This window comes from Aythya ferina (genome assembly GCF_964211825.1).
Source record: "Aythya ferina genome assembly, chromosome: 1".
NCBI lineage: Eukaryota > Metazoa > Chordata > Aves > Anseriformes > Anatidae > Aythya > Aythya ferina.
Genome location: NC_140296.1, coordinates 194,063,488 through 194,080,542, shown reverse-complemented (window position 1 = coordinate 194,080,542; position 17,055 = coordinate 194,063,488). Strand labels below are relative to the sequence as shown.

At 41.0% G+C, this 17,055-nt stretch overlaps 1 protein-coding gene across 1 annotated transcript; it reads right to left on the bottom strand.

Annotated features, from left to right (window-relative positions):
• Positions 1-23: 23 nt before the first annotated feature.
• DNAJC2 (DnaJ heat shock protein family (Hsp40) member C2) lies at positions 24-16,507 on the bottom strand. The gene is made up of 17 exons (XM_084506964.1): positions 16,352-16,507; positions 15,604-15,794; positions 15,020-15,095; positions 13,315-13,413; positions 10,633-10,774; positions 9,193-9,273; positions 8,404-8,469; positions 6,553-6,644; positions 6,335-6,456; positions 5,349-5,498; positions 5,010-5,098; positions 4,854-4,923; positions 3,119-3,303; positions 2,543-2,643; positions 1,529-1,636; positions 666-820; positions 24-142 (listed from the first exon to the last, which is right to left on the bottom strand). The coding sequence occupies exons 1-17, from the start codon at positions 16,407-16,409 to the stop codon at positions 68-70; spliced, it is 1,860 nt and encodes a 619-aa protein (XP_084363090.1). The 5' UTR covers positions 16,410-16,507; the 3' UTR covers positions 24-67.
• Between the last annotated feature and the right edge of the window lie 548 nt (positions 16,508-17,055).

The following is a 17,055-nucleotide window of genomic DNA, read 5'->3' as shown; positions in this document are numbered from 1 at the left end:
TAAGGAGAGAATGAAAACGTGTATAGTATTTGCATTTTTATTATAAAACAAAGATTGTCAGTAAAAGTCATTTCTTGACTTTAGTAGCATTCATCACTTGTTCTTGAGCAGCTTTCTTTGCCTTGACCATTTCAACGAGTTCCTAGAGATGGAGGGAAAAAAAAAAATTATTTAAAATGCATACCTTAGGAATGCCATGGTTTTGAGCATTTGTCATCAGCCTGATGAACTAGTGTACTAGCTCTCAACACTGTGAGGAATCCAGACAGCTTAATATCATAAAAAAAAAATTCTCCTAGAAACAAATACCAACATGGTGTCGAAGATCAGTGCTCATCTACTTCCACAGTAGTACAAAAGGGAACATAAAGGGGGCCAGGGATAGGACTTCACACCATCTCCAAGAAGGTGCTGTCAAATTTTAAGACAAATTTCAAGGGACAGACTTCCTCCCAGCTTCCAGTTTTAGTACTTACACTGAAGAAAACCTAATCCCTACTGCTTTTCTGGGTTAACAACAACAAAATTCTCCATAAAGTGCCATCTTCTATTAATTTGTGCTTGTCAGAATACTGTCTTGGGGGAGGGATGGCAAAAGTAAAAGCAATGGACTCGAACAAAACCTGAGCTAATTACAATCCTAGAAGGAGGTAAAAAAGCCTTACCTTATATCGCTTCATGCAGTCCTTTTTTGAGCGGCCTGGGACAGCTGCTGCTATTTTCTCCCATCTTTCAGCAGTATTTACTGGATAAGTCTTCAGTGCTTGTTCTAAAAGCTTTTGTTCTTCTGTAGTCCAAGGGGATGAATCTAAAGATGATCCTGTTTTCAAAATCAAAAGTGACAGTAAAAATACGTTTAGTAATGACTCCTTGAGGTAAGCGTAAGAAAATACTGTGAAATTATAATTGATTTTAAGTCCTTGCAGCTCTGTGATACCACTGATTTGATTTAAGGGATATCCATTACTAAAGCCTAGAAAAAAAACCAACAACACTGAAACAGACTGGCCAAAGTGGCACCTGGGATATTTAAATACAGCAGGGAAGACAGGAAGGTAACAACTTGTTGTCAGCCAGGTGTTAGATAATCATTGCTGTCCTGTGAAACCAGTGATGTTGTTCTTCCTGTAGTATTTCAGTAAGGAACCAGCCTGCTGCAAGGCTCTGGAAAGTTTGATGGGGGGTGTCTGGGGTTTAACAGGAGACCAACACTTAGCTGTAGGATGATCCTATATCTCAAGTGCAGCCCCTCAGGCCTGCCCTTGCCTAAAAACATAGCACCTTCTGAGGAACAAATGATCTCAGCATCTGACTTAAACCTGTTGGCTCCCCAGGAAGCACTCCAAATTGTCACTGACTGCCGTGGTTTGCACTAAATGTACCAGAAACCATCAAATAAATCCAGTAACGGAGCTTGCATCACCTGTTTACTTGCTAGTAGTTTGTAGGCAAGGCTTAGAGTTCTAGATTACTTTCTTACTAAGGTGCACAGCAGAGACAAGTGCAAGAGCTTCCTTTTCACTTTTACCTTCAAATCGTTCCGAGGGCGCAGCACTGTCCATCTGAGGCACCACACCGTGTTCCTTTTTAAATTTGTCAAACGCTTTCTTGTTGATATCATCTTTTTGATGAGGGTCTATTAAGAACAGACATTGAACGGAATAGTTACTGCAACAAAATTAAAGCCAGATGTAGTAATAAAAACATTGGCAGATTTTAAGTTAATAAACACAATAAAAAAAATGGTAAAGAGGTTGGTAGATAAAAATCTCTCAGGGTCCAATGTATTTTGCTCAAAGTGCCTGGTTTTCCAACTCCTAAGTTGCTTTATACTGCTCAAGTGACTACATCCTCCACACAAACTTAAGCCTGAATCTGCTGCTTCAGTGAGATCAGGAGGGATTACTCCCACAGAAGGGCTGTGGCACAGATCTGCGTTACTCAGGCTACCAGTGTGTCAGGCAGGCAGGAATGCAGGGGAGAGTCTGGATCCTCCTCATACAGGTATGTGGTTTCGTATGGAGAAACAACTTCAAAACTTTTTTCTATAGCGGTGTGTTTTGATTTTCCTTGAGAACAGCCTCCAGAGTCTTTTCTCAGTATCCCAGCTCTCTAGCCTACGTTTACTGTGCGAGGAGGTAAGCCACGTTAATTTAGCTGTCTGACTGGTGCTGAATCTCCTTTGTCTTTTTAAAGCGTCTCTATAGACTCATCAATTCTCTTTATTCCAGATGCCTTCAGAGAACAGTTCCACCCGCTCCAGGTATAAAGGAGCCTAGGTAATGAACAGGGCCTAGAATTCTGCATGTGCATGAAGTTAAAAGAATTTCTGAGATTCACTCATGAGGTAGGGACTTATGCGATAGCTATGGGGCTGGAAATACTGAGTCACAGAAATGCTCCTCCCAATTTTCCACCAGTACGTTTCTTTTTGGGATATATAGGGCATTTTCTCACAACAGAAACAATGCTGCTCAAAGAAAATTGAGCTGTAGAGAAGCATGCAGACTGTCTTAACACAAAAATAAGCTAAGAAAGATACCAAGCTTCTGGAGGCTCTTTGCTTTATTGATGACATCTTTTGCTGTTCGTTTTATTCCAGTAGTAGAGTGCAAGTTCATGTAATTGGCAATAACTTCCCACCTGAAGCAAGGATAGAAAGAGGAAAAAACAGCACATTATGTAAAGCTGATCTTCATCCAAATAGAACCAGGCTACTGTACACAGCTGAACACATTTATACCAACCCCTGAGCAAGTTTCAACAGGCTGAGCTGTTACTAGCCCTGTTTTTCCACTGCCCCTCAAAAGTGCCTAAACACCAGATAAAGGGGATTCAGCAGGAGAGAACGGGGTCACACCTAGCCCCTGAATTATTCTTAGTGTGTTCTTGCAAAACAGAGGGGAAGCTCTGCACCTGATCAGCCTAGAGGATCAGGTATCTAGGCCCAGGTTCTTGATGAGGACTCTTGACTGCTGTCCAGTCAAGGAAAAGAAGGAAATGTAAGGAGTCCTTATACTGACATCATACTTAAGGTGGTCTGAAAATAAGCTGTATTACACTTGTTATTTAATTAAAAATTGCTAATAGGGCTTTTAACACCAACACCAACAAGTACCTTGAATTAGTCCCTGCTGGGAAGAGGTTCACAGCTTTAATTAACAACTGTAGATCATCTTCTGGCCAGTTTTTGCTCCCCCCTCCACCACCAGTGGTTGACTTCTCTGAACTCTTTGTCGCCTGGCGCATACGAGCCTCTGCCTCTTCTTTCTCTCGCCTTATTTGTTCATTTATTTCTTCTATCTGAAGGGTTGTAAATGAGCATTTTTATTTAGGGAAAAAGAACCACGTGATGACAAAAACCCCACTCTCTGCAATTGCTTTGAGCCTTGAATTTTGCTTAGTTTCTGTTCTTCATGTTATATGTAAGGAAATGGAGCTCATCTGCTCCAGTATCATCTCCCTCCATCCTCTGTGTAGATTTGGCCATCCCAGATTTCCACTGTAGTGGATAATCTGTCATAAATTCACTAGGAAATTATACAAATGCTCCCAGGATTAAGGCAAGACTTCTGCATATTACTGGAATGTCCAGGCCAACATCTGACACCAAGGGGCAGATCCACAAAAGGATTAAGAGCTTAAACTGGTGACTGGGGGCAGCCCAACATCCCTGTTGAGTACCGTAATTCTGAAACCTTCCAGCATAATTGCTACCTAAACCTGGTTAGGGCAGAAATTCTCTTCAATAGCTTAGCTAAACTAGCATTAATAGCTAAAATTTGGGTTGTTGCAGTTAAGTGCTTACTCAGGCTTAGATGGCTACGTGTAGTTTGTTAGCAAGCAATTCAGCAGAAGTTATCTACCATAAGTCGTTGTGAACTGTAATCGCTTCTTGAGATTGTAGTGTGACATTCACGTATCTACTTCTGAGTATGCCAAATCCAGTCTTGGTGACAGCAGAAAGCTATGCTCTTACAACCTGCTGGAAGGATGGATGCCCAAAGTAGGTTTCTCCCTATCTTACAATAAAATCTTCCTGGCAAAAGGGAAATCATCTCAAAAGAGAGTTTTTATTAATGCAAAAGTAGAACAGCTTGAACAGAGAGATAAACGTCCTGTGTTTGGAACACTCTGCTGGAAACTGGGAGATTGGATTCAGTCACTTGTGGAACAGAAGCATTTGAATCTTAAGCCTTCAGTTGCCTGATGAGTAAACCTGCCCCTGGGATGGGTACAGATCATCTTCTCCATCAGGAAATAACACTCACACATCTGACTCCAAAGTGGATGAAAGAAAGCATCTCACTCTCTATGCAAGACATATTCAGCCTTTTTAGTCCAAAAGGCTTTTCCCTGCTGGCATATTTAGGCACATCCTTATGGAGTTTCGTGAATCTTGGTCACAAATGTCTTGCTTTTCCTCTACTTTGGCATCCAATCCACTGGCCCTTCCAGCACCTATAGCCTGCAGCATGTAGGTCCTTTTGTGGATCCAGCCCCAGGTCAGGCAGAGTAGAGGCAGGTTTTTTTTTTTTTTTTGCGTTTGTAACAGAACAGGGTAAGATGGTACCCATTTTTGGGCAAAACTAAATTCCTCTGTTTCTGTGTACCATACAAACAGTGGGATTTGAGTCTTTTACTAATTAAAAATGCATAAACTTCTCTCAGCTGGCACTGGTTATTTCACCAGCCATTAACCGCACTATGTGTAATGTAGTGGAAACCAAATCTGCCCAGAGACCCTAAAACTCAGAGTCCACAGCAGCTATGTTCTATCTTACTTGGATTCAGTCATATAAAATGTCACAAACAAATTATTGTTAATTTGATTTGACACTCAGCATAATTACCTGTTTTACTACAGCCGCCTTTCCTCCTTCCCTTGTTGTGGATGTAAGTGCTTCATTCAAGCATTGCAGACTAAAAATAAATTATTAAGTTACAATGCAGAGCTAGTAGAAAGATGGGTATCAAAACGCGAAGGAATCAGGAGCAAGAAAACTTACCTTGCTAGCTCAAGACGATCACAAAGCTTTTCCACCTCCTCCATCATTTTAACACAATCTGCCTCATTATCAGAAAAGTAATTCCAGTTCTGGAAGCAGAAATACATGTTCTACAAAGTTCCTGAACTTTACTGTCCTTCAGACAAAAGCTTAACAGACAGCATTCTTTAGCCACTGCTGTGCTGGGGCCTATTTGGTCAGCTTGTTTTAGCATTTAGCAAACCCACTTTCCATACCCATCTCTGACCATAAAAATAAGCATGAGATAAGGTCTGATCTAAGGAAGCATAACAATTTCACTGATGTAACCTGTATTTCACTATAGTAACATTTAAATACCTTGCACGTTGTTCTCAGTTTTTGCCTTTCTTTCTTGATTGCCTTTTTCTGTATCTCTTTTTCCTTTTTTGCTACTAATGCTTGTTGCCTAACTTCTTCTTCCTCTTTTTCTTTTGCTAACCGTGCTGCTTCTAATTCTGCTTGTCTTTGCTGCAGTCAAAAGAAAAAAAAACACACAAAAAGTCCAAAGACACATTGTTATAAAGTCATTGAGTCATTCAATATTAAGATATGCTGTTTCCAGTTTTTGAAGTATAGCAATACACCAATGTTCATTTTCACAAGAACTTTGAGGGAAGGGGTGACTCATGCCAGTTGGCATCACTTCAGATATTCACTATGAGGACCTAGTCTGTAAATCCTGGCCTCCTCTACAGTGAAGATTATAAAAGATTATGAAATCTCCTGTGCCTACCCCTTGGCGGGGAACAAGCTTAGAAAAATGCAGTTGTCCAGCATTTCTCTTGCACCACTGTTACCTTGATACCATACAGTGCTCTGGTGTTGTCTTTGAAGATACTTTTTAGCACCCTACAGTTCCCAGACCTTTCACTACTCATACTGTTTCCAGAAACATATTTTCCAAACTGTTTGATATTAATCAGGTATGTAATAGTACCTCAAAATGTCTCAGACCAATCAAACATTCAGAGACCATACCCACACAACAAGCAGCTGCATCCATTTTATGAAGGAGGGAAGTAGGCCACAGGAGCTAATGACGGCCTTTCAACCACAGAAAGTTTATGCAACAAAAAACTCAGTTTTCAAAGTTTTTGACTCAGATCTGTGCTCTTTATTTTCACAGTTCTTAAAAGGCTGTTAGCCTTGCACTGCCTGTTACACACGGATCAAAGACAACACATCTGTAAACCCCAACATAACTTCTAACAGTAGTTTTCAGACACATCTAGAAGCTGAGGCAGTGGATCAGGTGTGAGTGAACCAGAAATTTCCAGCCCAAATAAACCAAGTAGTTAACTTACCTTTTCTTTTGCCTCTTGTTCTTTTCGTTTTGCTTCTACCTTTGCTTTTTTCTCTGCTTCTTTCTTTGCCTTTTCTTCCTCCTTAAATTTCTTTATCCTGGGATCACAGCTGTATGCGTTGTCTGGCACAGGAAAGGACACATCACGTACAAAAGAAAAACAAGTGCCTTCCCCTGTTAGTTAACAAATCTTTTTACAAGAACAGTTTGTATGCTCACCGACAAGTGTCCTAATTCTGTTCATTTCCTCTTTTTTCCTCAGTGCTCTGGCAGCCCTGTTCTGCTTTTCAATCCATCTCCTTTCATCTCGACTAAAAAGGGAGAGCGTAGTTAGTTCAGCATTAATACCCTACAGCATCAGTAACTTAGGAATTCAGCAACAAACACTTAAAAAGAGTTTCCCCATACAGATGTCTTCCCTGAATACTTCAAAAATAAACTTCAAAAAGTGAAGTTCCAAGCCCCAAGCTTATGTCCAAAATGCTAAGCATTTAAACAATCAAACAAATCTTCAAAACACCTGACAAAACAAGCATCTCATCTGTCATTACAGGCCCACATCATGGACTCTGTTTCCAAAATGCAATCCATTTGCTGATGTAATGTTAAGCTCAAGCAAAACAACTGAAATGCTGGTATATAGTTTAATTAAAGGGCATCAGTATAATTAATGCCAATTATCACGATTTCACAGCAAATAGGTCACATCAAGTGAATGTGCATGGAATTAACACTTTCCATGAAGTACGGTGACTCTGGTAAAATCAAGCCACAATACAGCTCATGTTAAATAGATCAAACTTAGATAACGAAATCTGGAAATACTTGTTAGTGCTGTCAATAAAAAGGCAAAGTTTTAGTGGCATCTGTATCCTCATCCACACAACCAACTGCAGAACAGTGTGCTTCAAAACAAAGGAAACAATTCCCATAGCAGAGGAGGGGACTCAGTAACAGACTGAAGGGTCAGAACAGAACACCATAACCTTTGGCAAGAAGGGATGACAAGAACTATGGCCATCTGAACAGAAGAGCAGGAAGCGGACAAATAGCTTTCCTAAGTACAGCATGCTTTGTACTATTTGTCTAAACATGTTTAAGGAGGACAGGAGCAAGCACAAAAGGGGTATGCAAATAATTCTAGAGCCTTCCAATTAGAAGCCTAGAAATTAATCTCTAATTTATCAAAAATACAACTCATAAGGAATTGATTACAGTGCCTTCACAGAACTTTCATAAGAGAAGAGAATACTGGGTCCAGAGAGGCTCAAATACTTAAGAGCAGAAAAAGGCGTAAGAGAAACATATGCCTAGCTAGAGCCTAAAGATGGCACAATTCTTAGACGCAAAGCAGCTAACCACTCAACCTCACTGCAAAATTGGTCTCTATTAGAGCTTGGAAGAGGTTTATATAATGCAAGCTATGGTGATACCAGGATGAGTGAGTGAAAGGCTGCATCCTGTGAAAGACAGGTTAGAGTAAATGATACAGTGCTTTATTTTAATTTAAATGTTCTGTGTTTACACAGAAAAAAAATAGAATGTATTTTCCAACAGCAGTGTGGTCCAAGTAATTCAGCTATTATCACTACATCAAGAAATATGCAATTTTTATTATCAAGCCATCAGAACTACTCCTTCTATATTCCAGATAGCATCACTTGTCTCAGCATAGCTTAATACAGAGTCGGAGAAGGAAATGATAGTTGTTTACTCATCTGCTCTGTTCTGGGTCTAGGTTCAACCTGCATCTGTGGCTTGCTGGAATTACAAGCCTGAACTTAAGTGAACACACAGGAGACGCTTTATAACATATATTGTTTTTACAATTTCAAAGCACCTTAGAAATGCCTCTTGAACTACTTCAATTACACAGTTAAGAGGGGGGAAAAAAGGCCAGAAGCCCACAGTCCAGTACAAGTCTGTAACTAACAACAAATTGGAGAGTGGAATTCCATCTCTTGGTTAGCCACCTGCCTTCTTCCTCTGCCTTACAGTCTGATATAGCAAGATTTAGCAACTTGACACTAGTCTTTCAGTCTCACATCAAATTTCTTTTTATTTACATACCATTCAGCTTTTTCTTTTTCTTCTTCATCTAAATAGGAAAATTCTCTCCATGAATCAAAATTATACCTAAATTAAATATAAAAATAACAAGAATTAATGAAAAAATAAAACAGCAAAACTATTACAAATAATCTACCTTAAATATTTTTCTAGGCAATTACACCGTTATTTACAATTTATACTACAATTTACATATACCTGCACCTACAATGATTCTACTGTGTTAATATCACTGAAACTAATAATTCACATCTCTGTAGGACCACCAGCTTTACAGTCTAGTTGTCTAATCTCCCCTTATAGGCAGTGGCAATACAATGCAGCCTGCAGAGTTTAGAAATTCATTTAATCTTTATATACACAGCCATATTTAGTGGATGCGAGAAATAATGGAGACAAACTCCATTCTAAACTCCGGAGTTTATTGGACTAGACCTCCCTTAACTAGGGGAGCTTAAATATAGTAGACACCTCCCCTGAAAACACAATTTAAGTGAAATGAACTCCACTCCTAGCCTGTGGGGCAGCTCAGTTCTCAGTTCCCAGCTATTCTGGCCAAGCACTGCCCAAAACTCTAGCCTTAACTGTGAATTTACAGTGTGGATGTATTTCCTAGAAGAAATCCAGCACAGCTTGTGGAAGGGACTTAACAGCCGTGAGGCAATTCCGTGACATTACGCAGTCAGAACAGACCACAGCCAACAATCTACCTAGTAAAGGGTCTGCAAACCCTTCACACCGCACACCTTGCACACTGTGAATAGTGACTGAGGTCATCATCTAACTTACCAAAATGAATAGAATGCATCTACCTCTTCAAACGAAGAGTTCATGTCCCCAAGTTTAGGAACGTTTTTCTTATTCGACCACCTGAAAAATAAATCGGTATATTCAAGAAATAATATATATGAAATCTTACTTCATAAAACAGCAGGTGTTAAGTACAGAATCCAAATACTAAATCAGTTTCCCTCCCAACAAAACAAAAGGGCACCAGGAAAGAGGAAGAAAAGGGATCATTTGCTCTAAATATCCTCCCATTTGTGTCTTTCTGGAAGAGCTCCTCTAGAAAAGCAAAATCCTCCTACCCAAGTTTGGTGTGCATAAAAGTATCTTGTGCATACATAACACAAGATATCTGTAAACACTGTTAACAGGGCCTCATTTCTCCACGCACACTCTGTTGGTAGTGGCACTTATAAAAAGTGAACAAAATGTGCTCTGTGGTAGGCTATATTAAGTTTCCCCCATATTCTAACAGAGAATGAGAGAACAACGCATGCTTTGCCTCCATTCCATTTCTTTCCTACAAAGAGGGAATTATTCCAGAGGCTCTAGAATTTCATACTTCATGACATGACATCCCTTTCCAAGCAGAGGTGGGAACAACCCACCTGACAACCACAGAACCAGGTCTGAATCTCTGGAATACATACTACGAGATTTTAAAAAATCTACTTAAAATATGCAATGGATTGTTCAGAATGTGTTGGAAAGTGCGACACGCAATAAAACACTTTTTCATATAGGTAAAAAGTGAAATAAGCTGAATGTAGACTTATATGTGACAGCCTTAATACCAAGTTAATTGACAAGCATGAATCATGTACAAAAAAGTCACACACCATACAAGAGAGAACCACCAAATACTGACAGTTACATATACCTTGTATTTTAACCACAGAATGGCTCAGGTTGGAAGGGACCTTAAGAACCACCCAGTTCCAACCCTACTACCATGGGCAGGGACACCTCCCACCAGCCCAGGATGCCTAAAGCCCCATCCAGCTTGGCCTTGAACACTGCCAGGGATGGTTAAGTCTCTGGGCAGAGAAGTTGTGGATGCCCCACCTAATTGTGAACATAACTACTGTCATCTGTTAATGTCTCACCCTCATAAGAAAATCCTAGAAAAGGAATTTTTAGTCAGTAACATACACACGCTGGGTATAGTAAATAATTTTAAGATGAAACCACGTGTTGTATAAAAAGCACAATATGTACTATGGAGCAGAGATTTTTTAAATCTCATGGGTCAAACTCACTGCCTCCAGTGTGACAGTTCAGATTATTTTAAAAATAAATTGAGAATGTTCTATTTTAATTGCATTAAACTTCCATCAATTAATGCATTTCCCAACAGCCCTTAAAAGTCCCACATGTTACACACAAAACTGGCTTGTAAATGCTGATTCTCCAGCATGGCAAAGGCAGTCTGACATGGCTTACCTTGCATTTCTATCAAAAACTGGTGAAAAGACTTCAAAGAAGTTTTCTTTTGCTTCACTTTTGGAAGGAACAGAGTTATCAAAAGTAGGATCTATGCTGTTAAATGCTCGTCGTTTCACAGGGTCAGACAGTATTTCATAAGCTGTAAAAAGTTACCAGACATCAAACATGAGATTAAAATGAGTCTTCCCTGCAAAGTGGGAATGTTAACAGAAAAGGCTCTGAATGTTTGAAGAGGTGCTCTCAGATCTGCGTTTGATTTATCACTTCTGTACAGCTTTGTATTTTATTCTTTTGATCAAATCTCAACTAGCATTGCTGGCAATTCCTGTTCAACAAATTAGGAAGAAAACGTCTATGAAAAACAACACATTTTGCTATTAGAATGTAACAAATCATATTATATTTAAAATAAAACTATAGCAGTGAACTCAGTTCAGTCACTGGTAGCTGGGGCCTGACACCTTCAGGCTTTTATCTTGCACCAAATCCTTGCAGATAAATTGACAGAACAGTCTACTAGGACAGGCATGGAGTAAAAACAGTCCCTGAGTTAATATGAAGGCAGGACTGGCATGAACAGGGTCCATTCATAATAATTTTTGCAGCTCATGAAGAAGTTGTACTGAGACTTTGAAAGAGCATAAAACACCACATAGCTCTCAGCCAGAGCACACACACTGTCCTACTTCTCCTTGTACAGTCCTGTAGATGGTGAACATCATATTACCGAAATCTTATAACCTGGAAATCACACTCTGTAGCTTCAGTAAACTTTTTTTTTTTCCCCTCAAGGAAGCGTGAAATTACTGACTTTGTCAGATCTACATTACTTACTATTTTTCAGTAAGAATAAGAATTCAAAGAAATCAAATTCTTGTTGCAGTCATTTATGGACTGCCTCCCTGGACAGAGAACTGCACTGTGAAGGTCGCACCTAGAAGGTGGTAAGGTGGAGACCTTGGAGCTTTGTGGTTCTGTAAACTGATCTCACTGCACATTAGTAGAGAAAGAAACAAAAGTAAAAAAACAATAATAAGCTGCTGCGTGCCAATCTTCTCTTCCCCTCTGGGTAAGGGACTTCCTTCAATTCCCTCTGCCAATATTCTACATGACCCCAGCTATCCTCTACGTTGCAAGCTAGGAGCTTCAATAGTACTCCTACCATTTCCCTAACACAAGAAATTCTGTGCGTATCTGTAGGCTCCTCCTCCACTTTCAGAGACACCACTTCTATACTGATCTCCAATTCCACTCCCACACACTCTGTTCCTCCAGCACTGCATCTCCCACTCCTTCCTTTGCCATATCCAGCTCTGAATCCCACCTATCCACTCCCGCCTTTCCAAGTTTCTTCTCTCCATTCTGTTAACACTCTCTCCTGCTCCAGATTCCCCTTTGCATTTCCTTCCTCCAAGGCACTGCTTGGAAGCATTACTCATCTTCCATGCCACTTCATGCTTTCCTTTTTGTTTGTTCTTACACTTAAGACTGTAAGCTGTTATTGCGCAACATATTTTCCTCCTTGCATGTAGATCACACAGCACACTCCTGAATTCAGCTACAAGTGCTATTATAAACATCTGCCAGTTTCCAACAGGACTGAAACTGCGGAAAAAAGTCTTCATTGAGCTAACTAGGCAGCAGCAGAACTTTATTTCCCTGCAATTCTAAGTTGCAGGAAGATCTTAATTTCCTTTTGAAGCTAGCTTTCTAATAAAGGTTGGTAAATAATTAGAACAGGTGGGAAACAGGTTTCCCCACTAATTTTAACATGTTAGGATTTTTTTTTTTGCTGTTTCATATTGAAATAGAAATCAAAGTTCCTTTGGTCTCTGTGGATATGATCTCAAAAAAGTATGACTTCAATCAACTGCTGCGCTTGCTTTTGAAAAGTTTTAGTACAACTCTAAGGAAGGCTGAAAACATCATTGGCTTGTCTAACATAAGATTTTCTAACATTTTAACTAGCACCAAAAGAAGTCACTCAGAAAGTTTAGAACACAAATTTCGAGATTTTTCCTCCTACCTCCACAGACCTTATTGATTCAAAAAATCTGCTTAAAAATACCTGTTTTTAGATGTATAAGCATGGTTACACCTAGAATACCCCCCTCAAGTGTCTGCAATTACGCAGCAGCAGTGTTCTAGGTCACTAGAATCAAGAACGATATGTTATTTAATCGAGTTCACTAGGCCATCTGTGGGCAAAAGTGAGCAGCTGAGAAAACTGATATCCTGGATCAAATCAACAGATGCTCTACTGGCAGAGCAAGTGCATTAGTATTCAGATTTTCCAATTGCTGTTGGTGTCTTAAAGGAATTATTTTACAGCATATCAGTTTATTGCATGTATGTGGCAACCTCTAGTGGTTCATCCTTGCATTCACTGCTACAAGAGTTTGCATTTCGTGAACATAAAGTATTTTGCTTTATCACCAAGTGGTATGGCAGACAAATGGCAATGAACTGCGATGCCATACTGCTTGCACCCAAAGAGAGTGGAACATTTATGGGATCTCTGTTTATTGAAGCAGTTTGCAAAAATGGAAGAGAACTTCTTTGGCTTTGCACAGTTCTTTAAAAGTAGTGACAATGGCAAACCTAATAAAGCACTACAAATACGTTTCAGGTTATCAAGCAGATTGAGACAGCATATAATAAAAGAAGTCAATTACTTACCTTTAGTTATGCACGTAAAATAATCATTATCACCTTCTCCAATTTGCTCCCCTGCAGCTTTTCGCTTGTCTGGATGATGTTTCAAAACCATAGATTTATCTATCAAACAGAAGCATAACATTTAGAAAAACTTCATCACTAACACTGTGTAGTTTGCTAAAAATAATATGGTAATTCCAGTTGTCAGCCCTCTGCTTAGGTACTTTTTTATTTTTTAAACCATCAGTAAGAAAATAGATATGAGTAAGTGAACTTTCTTTGATTTAACACTCTTGCCAGAATTAAAACTATTTTGTCTTTGCTAGGACACCACACAATCTCAACTCAGAAACTTTCACTTTTATCAGCTGAAGCAGCACTGATTTTCCAGGACTTAGTCTAACATTATGCATAGCAAAGTACTTCAGTGACTACAGACGCACAGTTAGCTTCAAAAAGCACAATGTGTTTTCAGGACTGTAACTGTGCAAGACTGCACAATTCCATATGCAATCAAGCTAGAAAATAAAGAAAAAAACATAAATTTAGTGATTTCTAATCAAAGTCGTCCAGATAAAATACAAACTGTACTCATTTCCTTCTGAATACAGTCCAAGATGAAATTTTGCAAGTAAACTACGGCCTGTAAAGACTACTGCACATACCCATGGATACAACTAAGCATGCACACAAGACTTTGTGGTCAAATTCTCTCTCTACGTAAGCCGTAAATCCTAAGAGACAACTAACACCTAGTGAGTATCTACTGAAGCTGCTATCAGAGTTGACTCAGCACTCTTAAATTGCAGAGAGAAAGAAAGACAGAAAGAGACATAGATGCCCCAGATCTTGCTCAACAAGATTAGGGAGGCCACTAATAGACAGAATAGCTGCTGCTCTCTGGGTTATTAACGCAGGATCCGCAGTGGCACTGCTAAGTACTCCAGCATATGATCACATACCAGAGACAACACAATTTCCTGTGCAACTCAGTAATTTGCTTAGTGTGCCATCTTAGCCAGCTCCAAACACAAGGTAATACAACCAAGCTATAAGCAAAAAACATTTTTATTTTTTGCTCAGTAACCACACACAGTAATTTGCCATGACTGCTAGAGGGTGACAGGCTGGTCCAGTGTCCTAACTCAGGCAAGCGACTCCAAAGGAACCATTCTTCTAACCATTTGCAAGTAACTTAATCTTTATCTGTGGTTTATCTAGTAACAGTGATTCTACTCATACAAGTGCAGTTTCTTTATGTAACTGTTCTCAATTATCAGCTCACAAAACCATTAGCTTATTTTATAAAGCCTATTTATGAATCTTCAACTTAAATCTTCTTGCAAAGTCAACTCTAGGTCACATTGCTTCATATAAATGAAAGTTGTGAAGCCTGACATGATGTTTCTTGGTATGCAAGTACCATAAAATGCAGAAAAACACAGTTATGGCCTGTGGGTCTTTTTGTTTGTTTTAACAAAAACCTCACGATGAGAAAGCTGAGATATGAACTTAGTGAAATTTTTGAGTTCACTAGCTCTAGGCCAGTGGATTTCAGAACTGTGATTTGAGTTTAAAGGCTGGTAAACAACACAAGTCAAAAAGCTGGCATTTTTAGGCCTGTAAAAATAGTAAAAAGCTTGTTTGAGATATGTTTGCATTTAAATGTGGAAATCAGTCCTATACATCTAAAAGAAAGGTAGTGTTATTAGGGAAAGGTACTTACGAGCTGCTTTGATTTGTTTTTGAGTAGCCCTGTATCGTATATTTCCCAACCCAAGAACTGCATAATGGTCTTGATTCTGAGGAAAAAAAGAAAAAAGCCCTAATAAACACTGATGTACATTACCTAAAATGCCACAACACATGTAGAACAACACTTTTTGTCCCCATTTCTTAAAAGCAAGAGGCAGAATTCTATTACCTCTCAATAAACATTAGAAAAAACCCATAGGACCAATTATTTTAAAAGCTGTTACAGTAAATTCCAGTACCTCAGTCCATGTTGGATTTAAGCATCAAATCCTAAAAAGCTCAACTAATGGAAAACTGAATTACTGTCTTAATAGCAAGGCACTAACGTAACTCCAGAATACAGGTTAAGATCCTTCTGAGTGCTCCTGATGTGCTCTTGAGTTTGCCCGTATCAAGTAATTATGTGTGGAAAACACAAAAATAGGTATAGTGCTAATGGACACACAGTGGTTTGGATAGGATGAGAAAGGAGTTCATCATCAGCTGGGAATGGCTGGTAACTTGGCCAGATTTCCATTGAAAATACAATTAACGCTGTCTGTATCAACAGAATACCTTCCAGTCCTTTGGATCAAGGGTTTTTAACATAGGAAATTCTTCAAGCTGCAATTCTTCATCCCCTGACTCTTCAGAAAGTTCCTTCTCATCTTCTAGCTCCTGGAAAGAGGCAGAAACATTTATGTTTCTCCTCTTGATAAACGCCTCAAACCATCTTCCCACAGGTTCCACTTGACAGAGCACCGATGCTACAAGCAAAAAACAGAAAAGTAAGCCACAGAAGGTGAAGTTGCTTTGGTTTTAACATTAAGAAGTGAACGTAGGTATTTTATTTTATATAGTATATGTATGAATTTTCGTTTATAGTGTAATGTTGCACGATGCTATAGGATATAGGATCAGCAGATAACCTAGTTTGCTCTGAAAAGAACAGATGATGTTGAAGATTAGAGGAAGCTGAACGCAGGTGCCTCGGGTGGTTCCTCCCTGAGCCCTTACCACACTCAGAGTGCCTTTGGGGTCGGGGAGCACACTTTGAGCCGCACTTAAATCCCGTCCCGCCCTGCTGGGGCAGCAGACCCGCACCCAGCGCCTCCAGGACGACAAACCCTGCCTGTCCGCAGGCCGCTGCCCCTCAGCAGCCGGCACTCGCTGCTCAGGCACTGCCCCGGGGCCAGCACCCGGCCGTTCCCCCCCCCGCCAGCCCCCTTGGCTGCCCGCCTCCCTCACGCAGCCCCCCCGGAGCGCTCCCTAACCCCCCTCCGCGCACACGGCCGGCGGGCAGGAGCCAGCCGCCGCTACCTACCGGCCGTCAGCGGCCTGCTGAGCGCCGTGAGGTGCCCGGCCGGGGCCGCCTGCAGCATTGCTGCCCCAGTACGGCGGCACCCAGGGGCTGCGAGCGGGGCTGGGCGCTGCGGGCCGGGCCTCGCCGCCTGCCGGCAGCCGGCGCATGGAGGCGCCCGCCCGGGAACGCTTCCGGGTCGGCGGGGAGGGAGCGGGAGGGGTTGGGGGATATAAGAGGGGAACCCCCTAAATATTGGTGGTGTGGGGAGGCAGGGGGGCGGTAGGGATGGAGAAGCCTTCCAAAATCATCTGGTTCAACCACCGCCTGCCGCTAATGTCAGCCACTGAAGCGTGTCCCCAAGCACCACGTCCAACCTGTCCTGGAACACCCCCAGGGACGGTGACTCCACCACCTCCCTGGGCAACCCGTCCCAGTGCCTGACTGCTCTTTCCGAGCAGAAATGGCTCCTCATTGCCAGCCTGAACCTCCCCTGGCACAACTCGAGACCATTCCCTCTGGTCCTGTCACTAGTTATATGCAAGATGAGGCCGACCCCCAGCTCCTGACACCTTCCTTTGCAGAGATCAGTAAGGTCTGCCCTGAGCCTCCTTTTCTCCAGCCTAAACACCCCCAGCTCCCTCAGCCTCTCCTCACAGGACTTGTGCTCCAGCCCCTGCAGCAGCCTCACAGCCCTGCTCTGGGCACGCTCCGGGACCTCCATGCCC